Source organism: Lolium perenne, chromosome 2, assembly GCF_019359855.2.
Source record: "Lolium perenne isolate Kyuss_39 chromosome 2, Kyuss_2.0, whole genome shotgun sequence".
NCBI lineage: Eukaryota > Viridiplantae > Streptophyta > Magnoliopsida > Poales > Poaceae > Lolium > Lolium perenne.
In genome coordinates, this window is record NC_067245.2 from 90,478,551 (window position 1) to 90,491,829 (window position 13,279).

At 51.9% G+C, this 13,279-nt stretch overlaps 1 protein-coding gene across 1 annotated transcript; it reads left to right on the forward strand.

The window, feature by feature from the left end:
- The first annotated feature begins 6,690 nt into the window (after positions 1–6,690).
- LOC127330117 (uncharacterized) lies at positions 6,691–9,286 on the forward strand. Its single transcript, XM_071826126.1, has 8 exons — positions 6,691–7,167; positions 7,271–7,478; positions 7,569–7,784; positions 7,864–8,040; positions 8,109–8,483; positions 8,570–8,668; positions 8,769–8,894; positions 8,973–9,286. The coding sequence occupies exons 1-8, from the start codon at positions 6,692–6,694 to the stop codon at positions 9,162–9,164; spliced, it is 1,869 nt and encodes a 622-aa protein (XP_071682227.1). The 5' UTR covers position 6,691; the 3' UTR covers positions 9,165–9,286.
- The last annotated feature ends 3,993 nt before the right edge of the window (positions 9,287–13,279 follow it).

The following is a 13,279-nucleotide window of genomic DNA, read 5'->3' on the forward strand; positions in this document are numbered from 1 at the left end:
GCTTTTAGGGGAAATGAGTAGGAAACGGCCCGTTTCACCACATAGTTTGTCGGAACGAGGCCATATTTGGCACGTGCGTGGGCCTTAGGATGGGAAGCAAGGCCCCGGTCGCGGATTTCCAATCCGAACCACGGGCGACGGTTTTTCCATTTTCGGGTGCCGGAAGGGCTTTTTTTTGTGAAGCAGCTACATGGCGCGCATTTCAGTATCGCGCGGGACCTCCGCGCGGCGGTAGGATACCTCCTACGCACCACCTATCACATGCCATATGCGCGCGGAAGCCATCTGGGAATCCCACCCGCTTCCCGCGGTGCCCCGCCGAATCCGCTGGAAACTGTCCGGATTTGAACTGGGGCGACACTTTCCTTCGCTCAATAAATGGAGGGAAAAATGTTTTTAGGTCTAGGACGCGTCATTTTATGTGCTAAATGTTTTCCGTTTCGCGCGTTGGCGGACGGGTGCACGCGCGCGCCCGGTACGGCCATACCGCATGTCCCGGCGGCCCCGTTTTGCGCAGTTGGCAAAGCAAAAGGAGCCAAAAAATCGAGCGGAGCCGCGTGGCGTCATTTTATGCGTCCTAGTGACCACTGCAAAAGACGGAAGTGGGATACGGCAATTATCTTGGAGAACCCTTCACGAACAGGGCTATCTCGTCCGGAGTTCTATGGCTTTTAGGGGAAATGAGTAGGAAACGGCCCGTTTCACCACATAGTTTGTCGGAACGAGGCCATATTTGGCACGTGCGTGGGCCTTAGGATGGGAAGCAAGGCCCCGGTCGCGGATTTCCAATCCGAACCACGGGCGACGGTTTTTCCATTTTCGGGGTGCCGGAAGGGCTTTTTTTTGTGAAGCAGCTACATGGCGCGCATTTCAGTATCGCGCGGGACCTCCGCGCGGCGGTAGGATACCTCCTACGCACCACCTATCACATGCCATATGCGCGCGGAAGCCATCTGGGAATCCCACCCGCTTCCCGCGGTGCCCCGCCGAATCCGCTGGAAACTGTCCGGATTTGAACTGGGGCGACACTTTCCTTCGCTCAATAAATGGACCAGAGGGAATCTGCAGGTAAGATGCTATAATTATTTTACTACTAGTATATTATTGTTAGAACTTAGAAGAAACAATGAAAGAAAAAAAAACAAAAATTTAAAAAAAATCATTATGCCGAGGGGGGCCCTAGGCGTATCACGGGGCCCTAGGCGTATCCGGCAACCCTAACATTAATCCAGGGTCCACCTGGTCGGCCCGGCGAACAGCTACCCCGAGGGGGGCCCGCGGCGGATGGGCGCGACAGGGTAACCCGAGGGTGGCCCTCGGCGTATCTGGGGATTTGGATAACAAGCACCTGGTCGGCCACGCACGCGCGCTCGCGTTTTCCTCCTCCCGCTCGCGTTTTCCTCCTCCCGCGCGCCCGCTCCTCCCTCAGCCGCCGCCCGCCTCCCGAGCCGCCGCGCCGCCGCCCGCCTCCCGAGCCGCCGCGCCGCCGCCACCCGCCGGCACCCGCCGTCCTCGCCCCTCCTGCCGGTCGCCGGCCGCCGCCAGCCCGCCGCGCCGCCGCCCGCCCTCCCTCGACCCGCCGTCCCCGCCCCTCCTCTGCCCGTCGCCGGCCGCCGCCCGTCGCCGGCCGCCGCCCGCCGCCCGCCGCCAGCCGCCGCCCGCCCCCCACCCCCACCACTCGCAGGCCACCGCGCCCCACGGCCCACACCACCCCCCCCACCCCGGCCATCGATCTCCTCCCGCAGGTATATGTTAGTGTTAGTTAGTGTTAGGATTAGTTAGTTAGTGTTAGTTAGTTAGGATTTGTTAGTTAGTTAGTTAGTTAGAAATAGAAATTTGTTAGCTGTTAGTTAGTTAGTTAGGATTTTTTTGCTTAGTTAATCTGTTAACAGGAGGTTTACAGTAGTAGCTACAAGGAACACATCCATGTATGTTAGCTTCTTCGCTACTACTACAGTACATGGTTTGCTCCAAATTATACTAAGACTGGCCCGAATTCATATCTTACCCGAGTTAGTTAGGATTTTTTTGCTTAGTTAATTTGTTAGCCGCCACCGGATTGTTTAGTAGAAATATGTCTAATAATGTGAATTTGGTGAATTTGTAATAGGCCATGCCGTGACCGCCTCTTCGTGAGCACCCCGGCGTGACGATCCCGGATCTTGACGCGCTTCTCGCCGGTTGTTCCACTACTTCCTCTACAGCCGAGGGTGAGCAAAATTTCGAACTTCTTCTCCGCATTTTATTTATGTCACTAGATTCATTTTCCAAGTCAAGTTGCGTAACCTAGGTGTCACTTCCCGTCCTCAAGCGTTACGTGGATAAATATGCATTAGTGGTCGGCATATTTTCAACCGTAACGCTTGCGGCATTTACGGGACAGTCGGCGGATCCGTAGTTGGGTACGTTCTCCATGCTCTGCTCCGGTCCGAGTCAGGATTTCGGCAGCGCCTCACCGTTGTTCTCCGGATGCACATCCTCTTGTCTTTTTGGCGAGACGTGTATCGGGAGAGCAGCGGGGAGGTGCTGCCGAAATTTTGACTCGGACCGGGGTAGAGCATGGAGAACGTACTCAATCTACGGATCCGGCGGCTGCTAGGAGCCCACCTAGTAGAGATGTAGGTTGATGCATTCGTTTTGCCTGTTAAAAAAATTAAAATATGATGCATTTTCCTATTTGATATAAATGCTATGCTTGTCGTTTGGCTTCCAATAGAGCAGAGGATGGCTGATAATGGATGGATGTACACCGGCCGTGTTAGTGCGACTAATAAAACAGATGAGTGGATAAGGAAGACTTGGCATTTAGTGAAGGAGTTGGCGCGTGGTACAAAACAGAAGGTTCAGCCACTTTGCCCGTGCAATCGTTGCTTGAAGCATCACCGTCGTGGAAAGGATGACATGTTTAAACACCTTCTGCAATATGGGTATATGCCTCGTTACGTCACGCAGATCGACTTTGATGAGCACGAACGTGACAGAGGTGAGGTGATGCGGCAGCGGCTCAATGGCAATGAGTACGATGGGGTTAGAGACTTTCTAGATGATCTTGTCGATGCCCACATGCCAGAGTCGCCACCTTCACGGGAGGAACCGCCAGAACCGGAGGAACCTCCAGAACCGGAGGAACCAGAGCCAGCCGCGAAGGCCTTCTATGATATGATAGCCGCTGCTAAGACGCCTCTGTACGATGGCGCCGAGATTTCTCAGCTCGATGCCATCTCCCAATGTCTAGCCGACAAGACCCGGTACAACACCACCCGTGACGGCTTCGAAGCAAGTCTGAAAACAACTGGTAACATGTTGCCCAAAGGGCATTGTCTGCCTAAAAGCCTGCACGAGACGAGGCAACTCATGTCGGCGCTCAACATGGATTATCAAAGGATAGACTGTTGTGAAAATGGCTGTGTTCTCTTCTGGAAACAGTTTGCGGAGGACAAGTACTGTCCCATTTGTAAGGCCTCTAGGTATGAAGAGGTAACGGGAAAGGATGGTCAGGTGAGGCAGTCAAAGATCGCAAAGTCGATTCTTCGGTATCTCCCATTCATAAAAAGAATCCAGCGGCTTTACTTGACTGAGGAGACCGCCAAACAGATGACGTGGCACAAGATGGGGACTCGAATAAAGGACAATCAGGGGCGGACGAAGATGGGACATCCATCTGATGGCAATGCATGGAAGAACTTTGATAGAAAATACCCCCATATGGCAGCAGATGCTCGGAATGTCAGAATTGCGATAGCTACAGATGGCTTCAATCCATATGGTATGTCGAATTCCAATTACAGTTGTTGGCCCGTGTTTGTAATTCCGCTCAATCTCCCTCCCGGAGTCCTAATGACGAGGAAGACCATGTTTCTGTCGCTGATCATTCCAGGGCCCCATTACCCGGGGAAGAACTTGAGTGTCTACATGCAGCCGATTGTGGAAGATTTGAACCACTCTTGGCACCACGGGACGTTGACGTACGACCGAGCATCGAAGACAAACTTCTGCATGAAAGTTTGGTTGCAGTATACCATGCATGACATGCCTGGGTACGCCCTAACATGTGGATGGTGTACAGCTGGTAAATGGCCATGCCCAGTGTGCAGGCATCGACTTGAGTTCCTTTGGCTAAATAAGGGTCGCAAGTATGTTGCGTTTGACACGAATCGGCAGTACCTCAAACGGAGGCATCCGTTCAGAGAAGACAAAAAGAACTTCAAGAAAGGCAAAGTTGTGCATGAAGTAACAGAGGTGCCAAAGTTCGATGGTATAGCTGTTGATGCCGAGCTACGTGCTCTCGTGCCAGCGGCATCGGAATCTGGCCATCAATTTGAGGGATATGGTGTAACGCACAACTGGACTCACGAGGCAGCCTTAACGAAGCTCGAGTATTACAAGGACCTCGAACTGCCCCATAACATCGATGTGATGCACACCGTAAAGAATGTCGCGGAGTCCTTATTTCACACGTGCCTAAACATTCCCGGGAAGTCAAAGGATAATGTCAAGGCTAGAGTTGATGTTGAGAAGCTCTGTGATAGGAAGAAATTACACATGCAACGTCCTACTGGCCGTCGAAAGAATTGGTTCAAGCCGCACGCCGACTTCTGCCTTGATTCCATCCAAAAGAAGGAGGCATTCAAGTGGCTAAAATACGTTGTGATGTTCCCTGATGGTTATTGTTCGAATATGAGCAAGGGAGTCAATCTTTCGACGGGAAAAGTCACCGGGCTCAAGAGTCACGACTATCATATATGGATTGAGCGGCTGATGCCGGTGATGCTTCGAGGGTATCTCCCCGAGAAAATATGGCGAGTGCTCATGAGTTGAGCCATTTCTTCCGCACGCTCTGTGCTAAGCAGATATGTCCTAAGGTTATTGAGAAGCTGCAAGTTCAAGTGCCGGAGTTGTTATGCAATTTGGAGATGATCTTTCCGCCAGGCTTCTTTACTCCGATGGCACATCTCATTGTGCACCTCGCAAACGAGGCACTATTGGGTGGCCCAGTGCAGTTTCGGTGGCGATTTTGTATTGAGAGAGAGTTCAAGTATATTCGGAAGATAACTGGAAACAAAGCCAAGATTGAAGCATGCATAGCTGAGGCAACGTGCCTTCGGGAGATGGCAGATGCCGCAACAACGTACTATCCTGATGAAGTTCCCACTGCATAACCCGGTCTCTCGTTACAATGTCGACGTGCCCATGAATGACCCCAAGCTTCAACTATTCCAATGTCCCGGTGGCAAGGCTGGTAAAGGACAAAAATATAGATTGGAGAGGGAAGAGAAGGATTGCATAATGCTCTATGTGCTTATGAACATGAAGGAAGTGGTGGGGGGGGGACGACGACGATGGCGGTCACGATTTCATTAGGTAACATGGTGTAATGCTTATTGTATCTAGTTTCGATCACCTACACTCAACTCGGTCTAATGCTTATTGTATCCTTTCAGCGAATTCACGGATGAACAGTGGTGGCTTCCGCGCGATCCCACGGGCGCGGAGTTGGAGACTCTACTGAAAGAGGGTGCTCGAAGTAAAAATAAACTTTGTGTCTTGGTTCATGAAAAAAGTAATGTCTAAGCTGTCCCTCTTACCTACCAATATGTGACTTGTCCCTGTTATTCCACGTAACTAATGCACACAACAAATTTGAACCGTGATTGTAGGGAGCTGATGCAAACGTTGAGATGACAGATGAGTTGAGATGTGTTTCCCAAGGTTGTAACCGTGACGTCATGAAGTATGAGAAGTATGACGTGAATGGGTTTCGATTCCATACAGAGACACACCGAGAAGGGCCGGCGAATCCAAAAACGATAAATACTGGTGTCTTCACTAAAGGATCCGATACCTTTGATTACTACGGGAGGTTAGAGAATGTATACGAGCTGACCTTCAACCGTACAAACAAACAACTCAATCTCGTTGTGTTCAAGTGTCATTGGTTCGACCCAAGAGGTGGACAGAGAATTACCAAGTCCATTGGGTTAGTTGAAGTTAAGCCTTCCACCACCTATACCGGAGCCGATGTCTATATTGTTGCTCACCAAGCCAAGCAAGTTTATTATTTGCCGTACCCATGCCAGAAAGCGGCCCTCAACGGCTGGGAAGTCGTGTTCCAGGTATCGCCACATGGTAACCTACCGATTCCCTCCGAGGACGATTACAACAACATTGACCCTGTAACATACGAGGGAATTTTCTATCAAGAGGAAGAGGACTTCGGGCACTTTGAGTTAGAATGTGTTCTTGAAGAGGACCTCAGGAACGATGCAGAAACTCGTGGTGAGTCAGTGGTGGATCTAAAGGACATAGATATGCTCGAGAAGTTACAAGTGGAAGATGATAGCGATGATGAGCCTCCACCCGTCTATCAAAATCCAACTTACTACTCAAAAGATAGTGATAGTGATAGTGGCAAGGAGAAAGAAAATGAGATTGACGATGAGATTGATGACGGCTGGTGAGGGTCTTTTATGTGTTTATATTTCAACATGCTTCTTATTTGTTTAGTATCTTTATGCTTAGTATTTATATTTTTTTCAACATGCTTCTTTATTGCTTAGTATCTTTATGCTTAGTATTTATATATTCTTGAACATGCTTCTTAATTGTTTAGTGTCTTTATGCTTACTATTTATATATTTTTCAACATGCTTCTTAATTGTTTTCTCTTTCTCAATGCAGGTGATTGAACAATATGAGCGGCGGCAAGGAGGACTCGTCGAGCTTGCTTAAGAAGATGCAACAACGCAAGAACAATGTTAGAAGGAGTGAGAGGGAACCGCGTCGCAATCCGCGTTACGAGGACTTTGCGGTAGGAGGAGGAGGACGAGGACGAGGACGAGGACGAGGACGGGGACGAGGTGGTGGAGCTGGAGGTGGCTTGGGAGGAGGTGGAGGTGGAGGTGGAGGTGGCTGGGGAGGACCGGACTTTGAGCCACCACCCTCGGCTTCAGGCGACGTTGCTTCCGGGTTCTTTTTGGAGGGGACGTCTAGAGAGGAGGCGGAGACGGAGTCTAGAGCCGAGGAGGACTCTAGCCGCGGGTTTGAGACTCCGGAGGAGGATGGGCGGCCGAAGGCACTGAAGATTCGTGGGGAAGCGAGAGTCCCCGACGAGAGGAAGGAGCCTAAGACCCATGAGGCGAAGACCCTTATAATTCCTGCTGGCACTGAGTAAGTGTACTAATTTGGCAATTTCGATTTTCATGTACTAATGTTTGATTTTCATGTACTAATGTTTGATTTTCATGTGCTAATGTTTGATTTTCATGTGCAGCAATTGGATATTTCCTCCGGGGGTCAAGGGGCGCCTGCCTAGCAGCATGATTGGAGCTTTGCTTAGGAAGTTCTGGCCGGGCAAGTACTATCCCCTCGGCACTGTCCCAGCTGGCGAGATGAAGCTAGCCACTACTTGGACGGACTACGAGAGTGCCCCTGGCGTAGGCTTCCCGACGGCTGCTGAGGCCGTGATGAGAAAGTTTTGGGTAAGACATATTTTCTCGAGCTTCGTTCATATTTGATGACCCCAATGTTCTAACTCATGAATCTCACAATTGTTTTTTGCATGATTGAAGTGTTTTTATCGTGTGGCGCCCGAGGTTGAGGAGGCGGCCGCGAACAGGACTTTGCGGGCGACTTGTGAGAGGTTGACACCGCAGGTGTGGTACAACCAAAGGATCACGTCCGCGGGTCACTTCTGGGCAGAGAGAGGCGAGAGGGTCCATAAGCCGGACATTGTCGGTAAGAATGCTAAGGCCGAGTACGAGATGACGGTGGAGGACTACATGTCGGTGAGTAAAATGTCAATGAGATTCTACATTGCTACTAAGTTGCGATTGCATTAGATTGAGTTGAGTATTGCATTTTCAGGTTATCCCCGATTGGGCCGAGCCGCATGCCGAGGCATGGGAGGAGATGGTTAGGACGAGGTGGCTCAAGATGGACGAGGACTTTGCAGCCGTGGCGAGGCGGAACGCGGAGAACCGAGGCGACGGTGGCACACACTGTGGGGGAAACCTCAGCTACGAGCGCTACAAGGGGAAGACGGTATGTATACATTTTATTTTCCTTCAGGTTCAAAGTTGGTACTCACAACATTTCCTTTCGCGATGCAGAGGGCCGCGTTAGGACCCGAGGAGGAGATGTCTGACCTCGAGATATACAACAAGATGCGGCTTAAGAAGCCCGATCTCTCGCAGCCTCAGCCCTCGCTCCCTGAGTACTTCGGCACCTACGCCGAGGACGTCGAGAACTACTGCGAGATGGTGAGGCATCGTCACCCGGAGGTGGATGACCCCATGAGCGCGGAGGTCGACGAGGAGTCGTTGGTCCTGTCGTCCGGAGGGTTGCCGCATGGCCGTCTCGCCATGCTGAACAAGGCCGTCAAGCATACCCTCACCACGACCTTCACGCGTCTCAAGGCGGGACTCACCAAGGACAGCCCCCCTCTCCCGCCTCGTCGCCGGGCTCGGCAACAACCCGCATACGACGTAAGTTTCCCTCATTTCCATCCTCTTTCCGACTTTCGTTCATACATTGCTAAGTGCTAACGAGACATGAATTTGTGAAATTGTAGCCTGACTTCGAGGCGGCCTACGTGGTCGCTCATCAAGAATATCAGGTGGCCTTCAACCAGCACCAGCAGCACTTCATGGAGTACATGGCATATATACATGTAAGTTCCAACCTTTGTTTTCGCAAATGATGACAAGTCCCACTTTCCCCTAGTTTGATGCTTCATTTCTTCAAAGACTGACATGTAAACTATCTTGCAGGCGTCGATGGTGGCCAATCAAACTGGACAGACAGTGGATTTAGGGCCGATGCCTCCCTTTCCGGGGCCGGCGCCAAACATGCCATCGAAGGAAAATTTCGCTGCGGAGTACTATGGGAGAACAACGGTAAGTTCTTCGCCAAACCGAATACTACGGCTTTCCTTTGCCTCGCAAATTGCTAACATCTCGGGAACATGTGTGTAGGGAACGGGATGTTCCGGAAACCAGGGTGGTGGGAGGGAGATCACACCGGTTCATCATGGTGGTCCTTCTCCCGGTGCTACACCCGGTACTTCTCCCGGTACTTCTCCCGGTCCTTCTCCCGGTGGTTCTTCCGCAGCTTCTACCGGAAGGAATCGGCCCGGGCCGGTGTCTAGCGGCGACGAGCTCCTCTAGTTGTCGCATTGTATCTCTTATCGACACTATGGCACCATGCATGTATGCACACTATGGCACTATGTATGCATCCCATGTCACTATGACACTATGTATGCAACCTATGGTACTATGACACTATGTATGCACTTGATGTTATATGTATTTGCACTTCATGCCTATGAATTTCATGTGAATTATATGTGCTTGTGTATCCTGTCAAATCTGGAAAACGCGCGAAACAGCAAAAAACGAAAAAAATGAGCCAAATTGCACCCTCTACGCCGACGGGTATACCCTCGGGGTAGCTCCCAGGATCCACCAGGGCGCGCCACGCGTCCAGAAATGGACCAAATTGCACCCCCTACCCCGACGGTAAGGCCCTCGGCGTAGCGCCGCCGCCCAGGGACGCCCAGGCCGCGCCACGTGTGCAGGTACCCCGACGGGGAGGCCCTCGGCGTACCGTTGCCAGGGACGCCCAGGCCGCGCCACGTGTGGAGGTAACCCGACGGGGAGGCCCTCGGCGTACCGTCGCCCAGGGAAGCCCAGGTCCTGCCACGTGTGGGCGTATGCCGACGGGGCGCCCCTCGGCGTAGCGTCGCCCAGGGAAGCCCAGGTCCTGCCACGTGGCTCCATACGCCGACGGGGCGCCGCTCGGCGTAGCCCAAACGGACGTTAGCCGGACGGCGCCGGCCACCGTGCTACGCCGAGGGTTGCGACGCCGACGAGCGGTTCCAGCCGTCGGCCCTCTGCGGCTACGCCGACGGCGGCCTCTACGCCGAGGGCCGCGTGTGCTCTGCCGAGGCCTATCTTCCCCGAGGAGCTACGCCGAGGGGGCCCGTCGGCGTATCGTACGCCGAGGGCAAGCGCGTGCTACGCCGAGGGTCGAAGGCCGTCGGCATCTACCGCGATTCCTGTAGTGATCGCCGCGTCGAGGTCGCCCCTCCAGGCGTCCTTGTCGTTCAACGACGCCAAGGACGCCGCTCGCAAGCCAGGGTAGTCCTCGGGGTCATCGCTGCTGGCGATGAGACGTTGTTGCCGCTTGTACTCCGCCAACAGCGCCGCCTTACCGGCTGCCTCGTCGTCCTGCTCCTCCTTCACCTCCGGCTTCGGGATGAGGAGGGCACCGCCGGCGCGCTTGTGCTGCTGCCGGCTAACGCTATTGCCGCCGCGCCTCGGATTGACGGGCGGCATCGCGAACTCCGGCTCCTCCTTCACCTCGCGCAAGGAGGATCGGCAAACCCGAGGGTTGGAGCGGGCCGCCCAGCGATGGTGCAAGTAGCAAAGGCAGTGGGGAGGGACCAAACTTGCTACGACGACAACATGGAGGTTGCATTGCTGGCGGAGGGAGCTCGCAGGCGCACTAGAGGTGGGAGGAGGGGGCCCATGACCGTGATATGCGGAAGATCATGTCCACGACCAGTTTTCAGCGCCGCACGCGCATCAGGAGCTCGAGGTTTGGGACTCGCGTCAGATCCTCGACAATATCGAGCCCTCTTTCCACACCGACACAGGAGGCCGCTCGATGCGACACTTGGACATCCACCCTAACTAGTTTTTTTTTGAATCAATGACGGGCGAGACCGGGGCAAAAGCAGGATGACACTCTAAGAGCCACGGTTCGTTTACATATTATAAGTTTCGGAAAATTTTGAATTAATTTTTTTGCCTGTACATATTATATTAATACTTACTCGTGCCAGTTCTCATGTGTAAATCCAATCCTTATAGTGTTATTTGTATATTTTTTCAGATTTATATAAGTGAGATTCAATCATATGTTTTCTGGGGAATTGGGACATGTAAGCTACATGTAAATATTTATTTTATATTTTTAAAGAACTTTAAATAACATTTTTTTTAATTTAAATAAACAGGTACGTTTGCACCTATTTTTCACTAGCTATTTCGGGAAAGCCTACAACTATTTTTTTTTTTGCGAGAAGATGATGATTTCATAGATAATTCGATCTTACAGAAAAGCCCAGAAAATAGAAGATATTACAAAGGAGTCCTTCTGAGCTCCAGCATCGCCGGTATCCCGAACGAGAGGAAGACGCGCCGCCGCCTATGCTCGTCCATGCGCCTTGGATCGACGAAAGCATCCCCGTGGCAACCGGGAAGTCCTCACTCACCGCCTCCGGAGAGGTAACGCCCAGGAACAGCGGCTCCGCCGCGAACCACCATGTCATCATCTTCAAGATCTTCACATCCCAGATCCGCCGCCCCGCGGGATCTGGCCGGGGAAGAAAGCATAGCACGAATCCGTCGATTCGCGAGTGCAACGGACGCAGGCGCACCACCACGGAGCTCCACCGAGCGCCGGAGTCGAAGGGGACGCGCACCTGCATCAAAAACCGCACCAGCGACTCCACCACCTCCTCATCGCCGCCGGCCGGTGACCCTACAGACCCTACACTATTTACAGCCGCGAGACGGTGATCCCCCGCCCTCCCGCCGCTGGAGCGGCAGACGGAGGACGAGGGATCAAGCGCAACGGCGGCGTAGAGGTGGATCGGTCGGGAGATGAAAAAAAAGCCCCTCTGCTTCGGACGGGAGAGGGAGAGAGACGTCCAGCCTCGTCTCGCTTACTAATAGTAATTTCCTAGCCTACAACTATTTTAGAGATGTTTACACTCGTGTCACTCAGTGGAGAGGGTCTATCTTGATAGGAGACCAGGTTCTCTCTTTTCTTCCAGATCCCAAGTCAGAGTTTCAGCCCAAAGCCAAACCGCTCTTTGCGTGCGTGTGATGAGTTGGATCGTACAAAAATCGTACGAAATTTGTCGTGTGTATAGCAGCACTCTAAAACCAACTTCTTTCCAAAAGTTTAGCCCAAAATAAAGAGAGTAAACAGAGGCTTCCCGCGACGACTGTCCGGTTGATTTTCCCTCAAATATGAAGAAAGTCCATATTTCATCCCTGAACTTTTCAGGAAGTTCACATTTCGTCCCAAATGTTTTGTTTAGTCTAAAACTAACCTTCAACTTTGCAAATCGATCACTATCACAGTTTTCAGTTGACGTGGAAAAAACCTTGCTAAAGGGACATCATAACCCGAACTGAACCGGGCCAAATAAAAACCAAACCGATTGGACAAATCTAAAATCCCCACCACCCTATTTTGATCAAAATTAACTAGTCGTGGTCAAAATCCCTACACTCCGAGCTATCGCTCCACGGCGCCTCAGCCTAGCTGTCCCGCGCATCCTCCTCGCCGGTGCCGCCGTCCGGCTAAGCCCTCGCGTGCGCACAACGCCTCGGTTGTCTTCCTCTCAGTCGCGGTCAGCCTCGACGTGCCGTGCATCCGCCTGTCGGATTACACCTCTTCGACGCTGCCACCGGCGTTTACCTCGCTGTAGTCGTCCACCTCGTGTGCCATTAAGTCGACGGCGCGGCGGTAGTCTCCTCGTCCTCTCCATCCTCCTCTTCGTCTGCAACTAAGCTGACTGCGCTGCTTCGTCGTCCTTGCCGTGCGCTCGTCCGCCAGTCGCATGCTGCGGGCGGTCAAGACATGTGACGCGGCTGCTGTCCTCCTCGCCGTGCCGCTTGTGAACCTTCCTGTGCGAAAATCAAGATCTATTTTTCCTCTTCTTCCCTTTGTTACGGCAACAAGCTGCCCTCACAAGTGTGGAAAAACAATAGAGGAGTGGTCTCGTCTGTGAGTGCAGAAAATGCAGGCGTGTGTCATTTTTTCTCACAGTGTTGGAAGGTGACTTTTAAGGCGCCCAATCAGCTCCAAATATGACATTTTGTCACGCTTAATGAACGATGACGCTACAGTACTACCAACATAGGTTAGACTCCTTGCTGCACTAAAAAATTCCCCATTGTAATGATATCTGACATGAAGGAACTCAGAGTTATCCATGCCAACACCTATTCAGAGATAAGATAAATAAAAGATCAGTTAATAATTAAAAACCGTGTGAAAGGCTAAACCAAAATTGCAGCAAAATCACACTATTGATCTGCATAGATGTCAGTCGCCACTACATCAGAATCAAACACCCAATTAACTTTGAGCTAATTAACAACTTATACACGTCTAGATCCATTCAATGAAAAACAATATCTTATTTCAAAACAAAATCAAGGGGGCATATTAAGAGAACCTAGGTGCAGTTCTAATCATA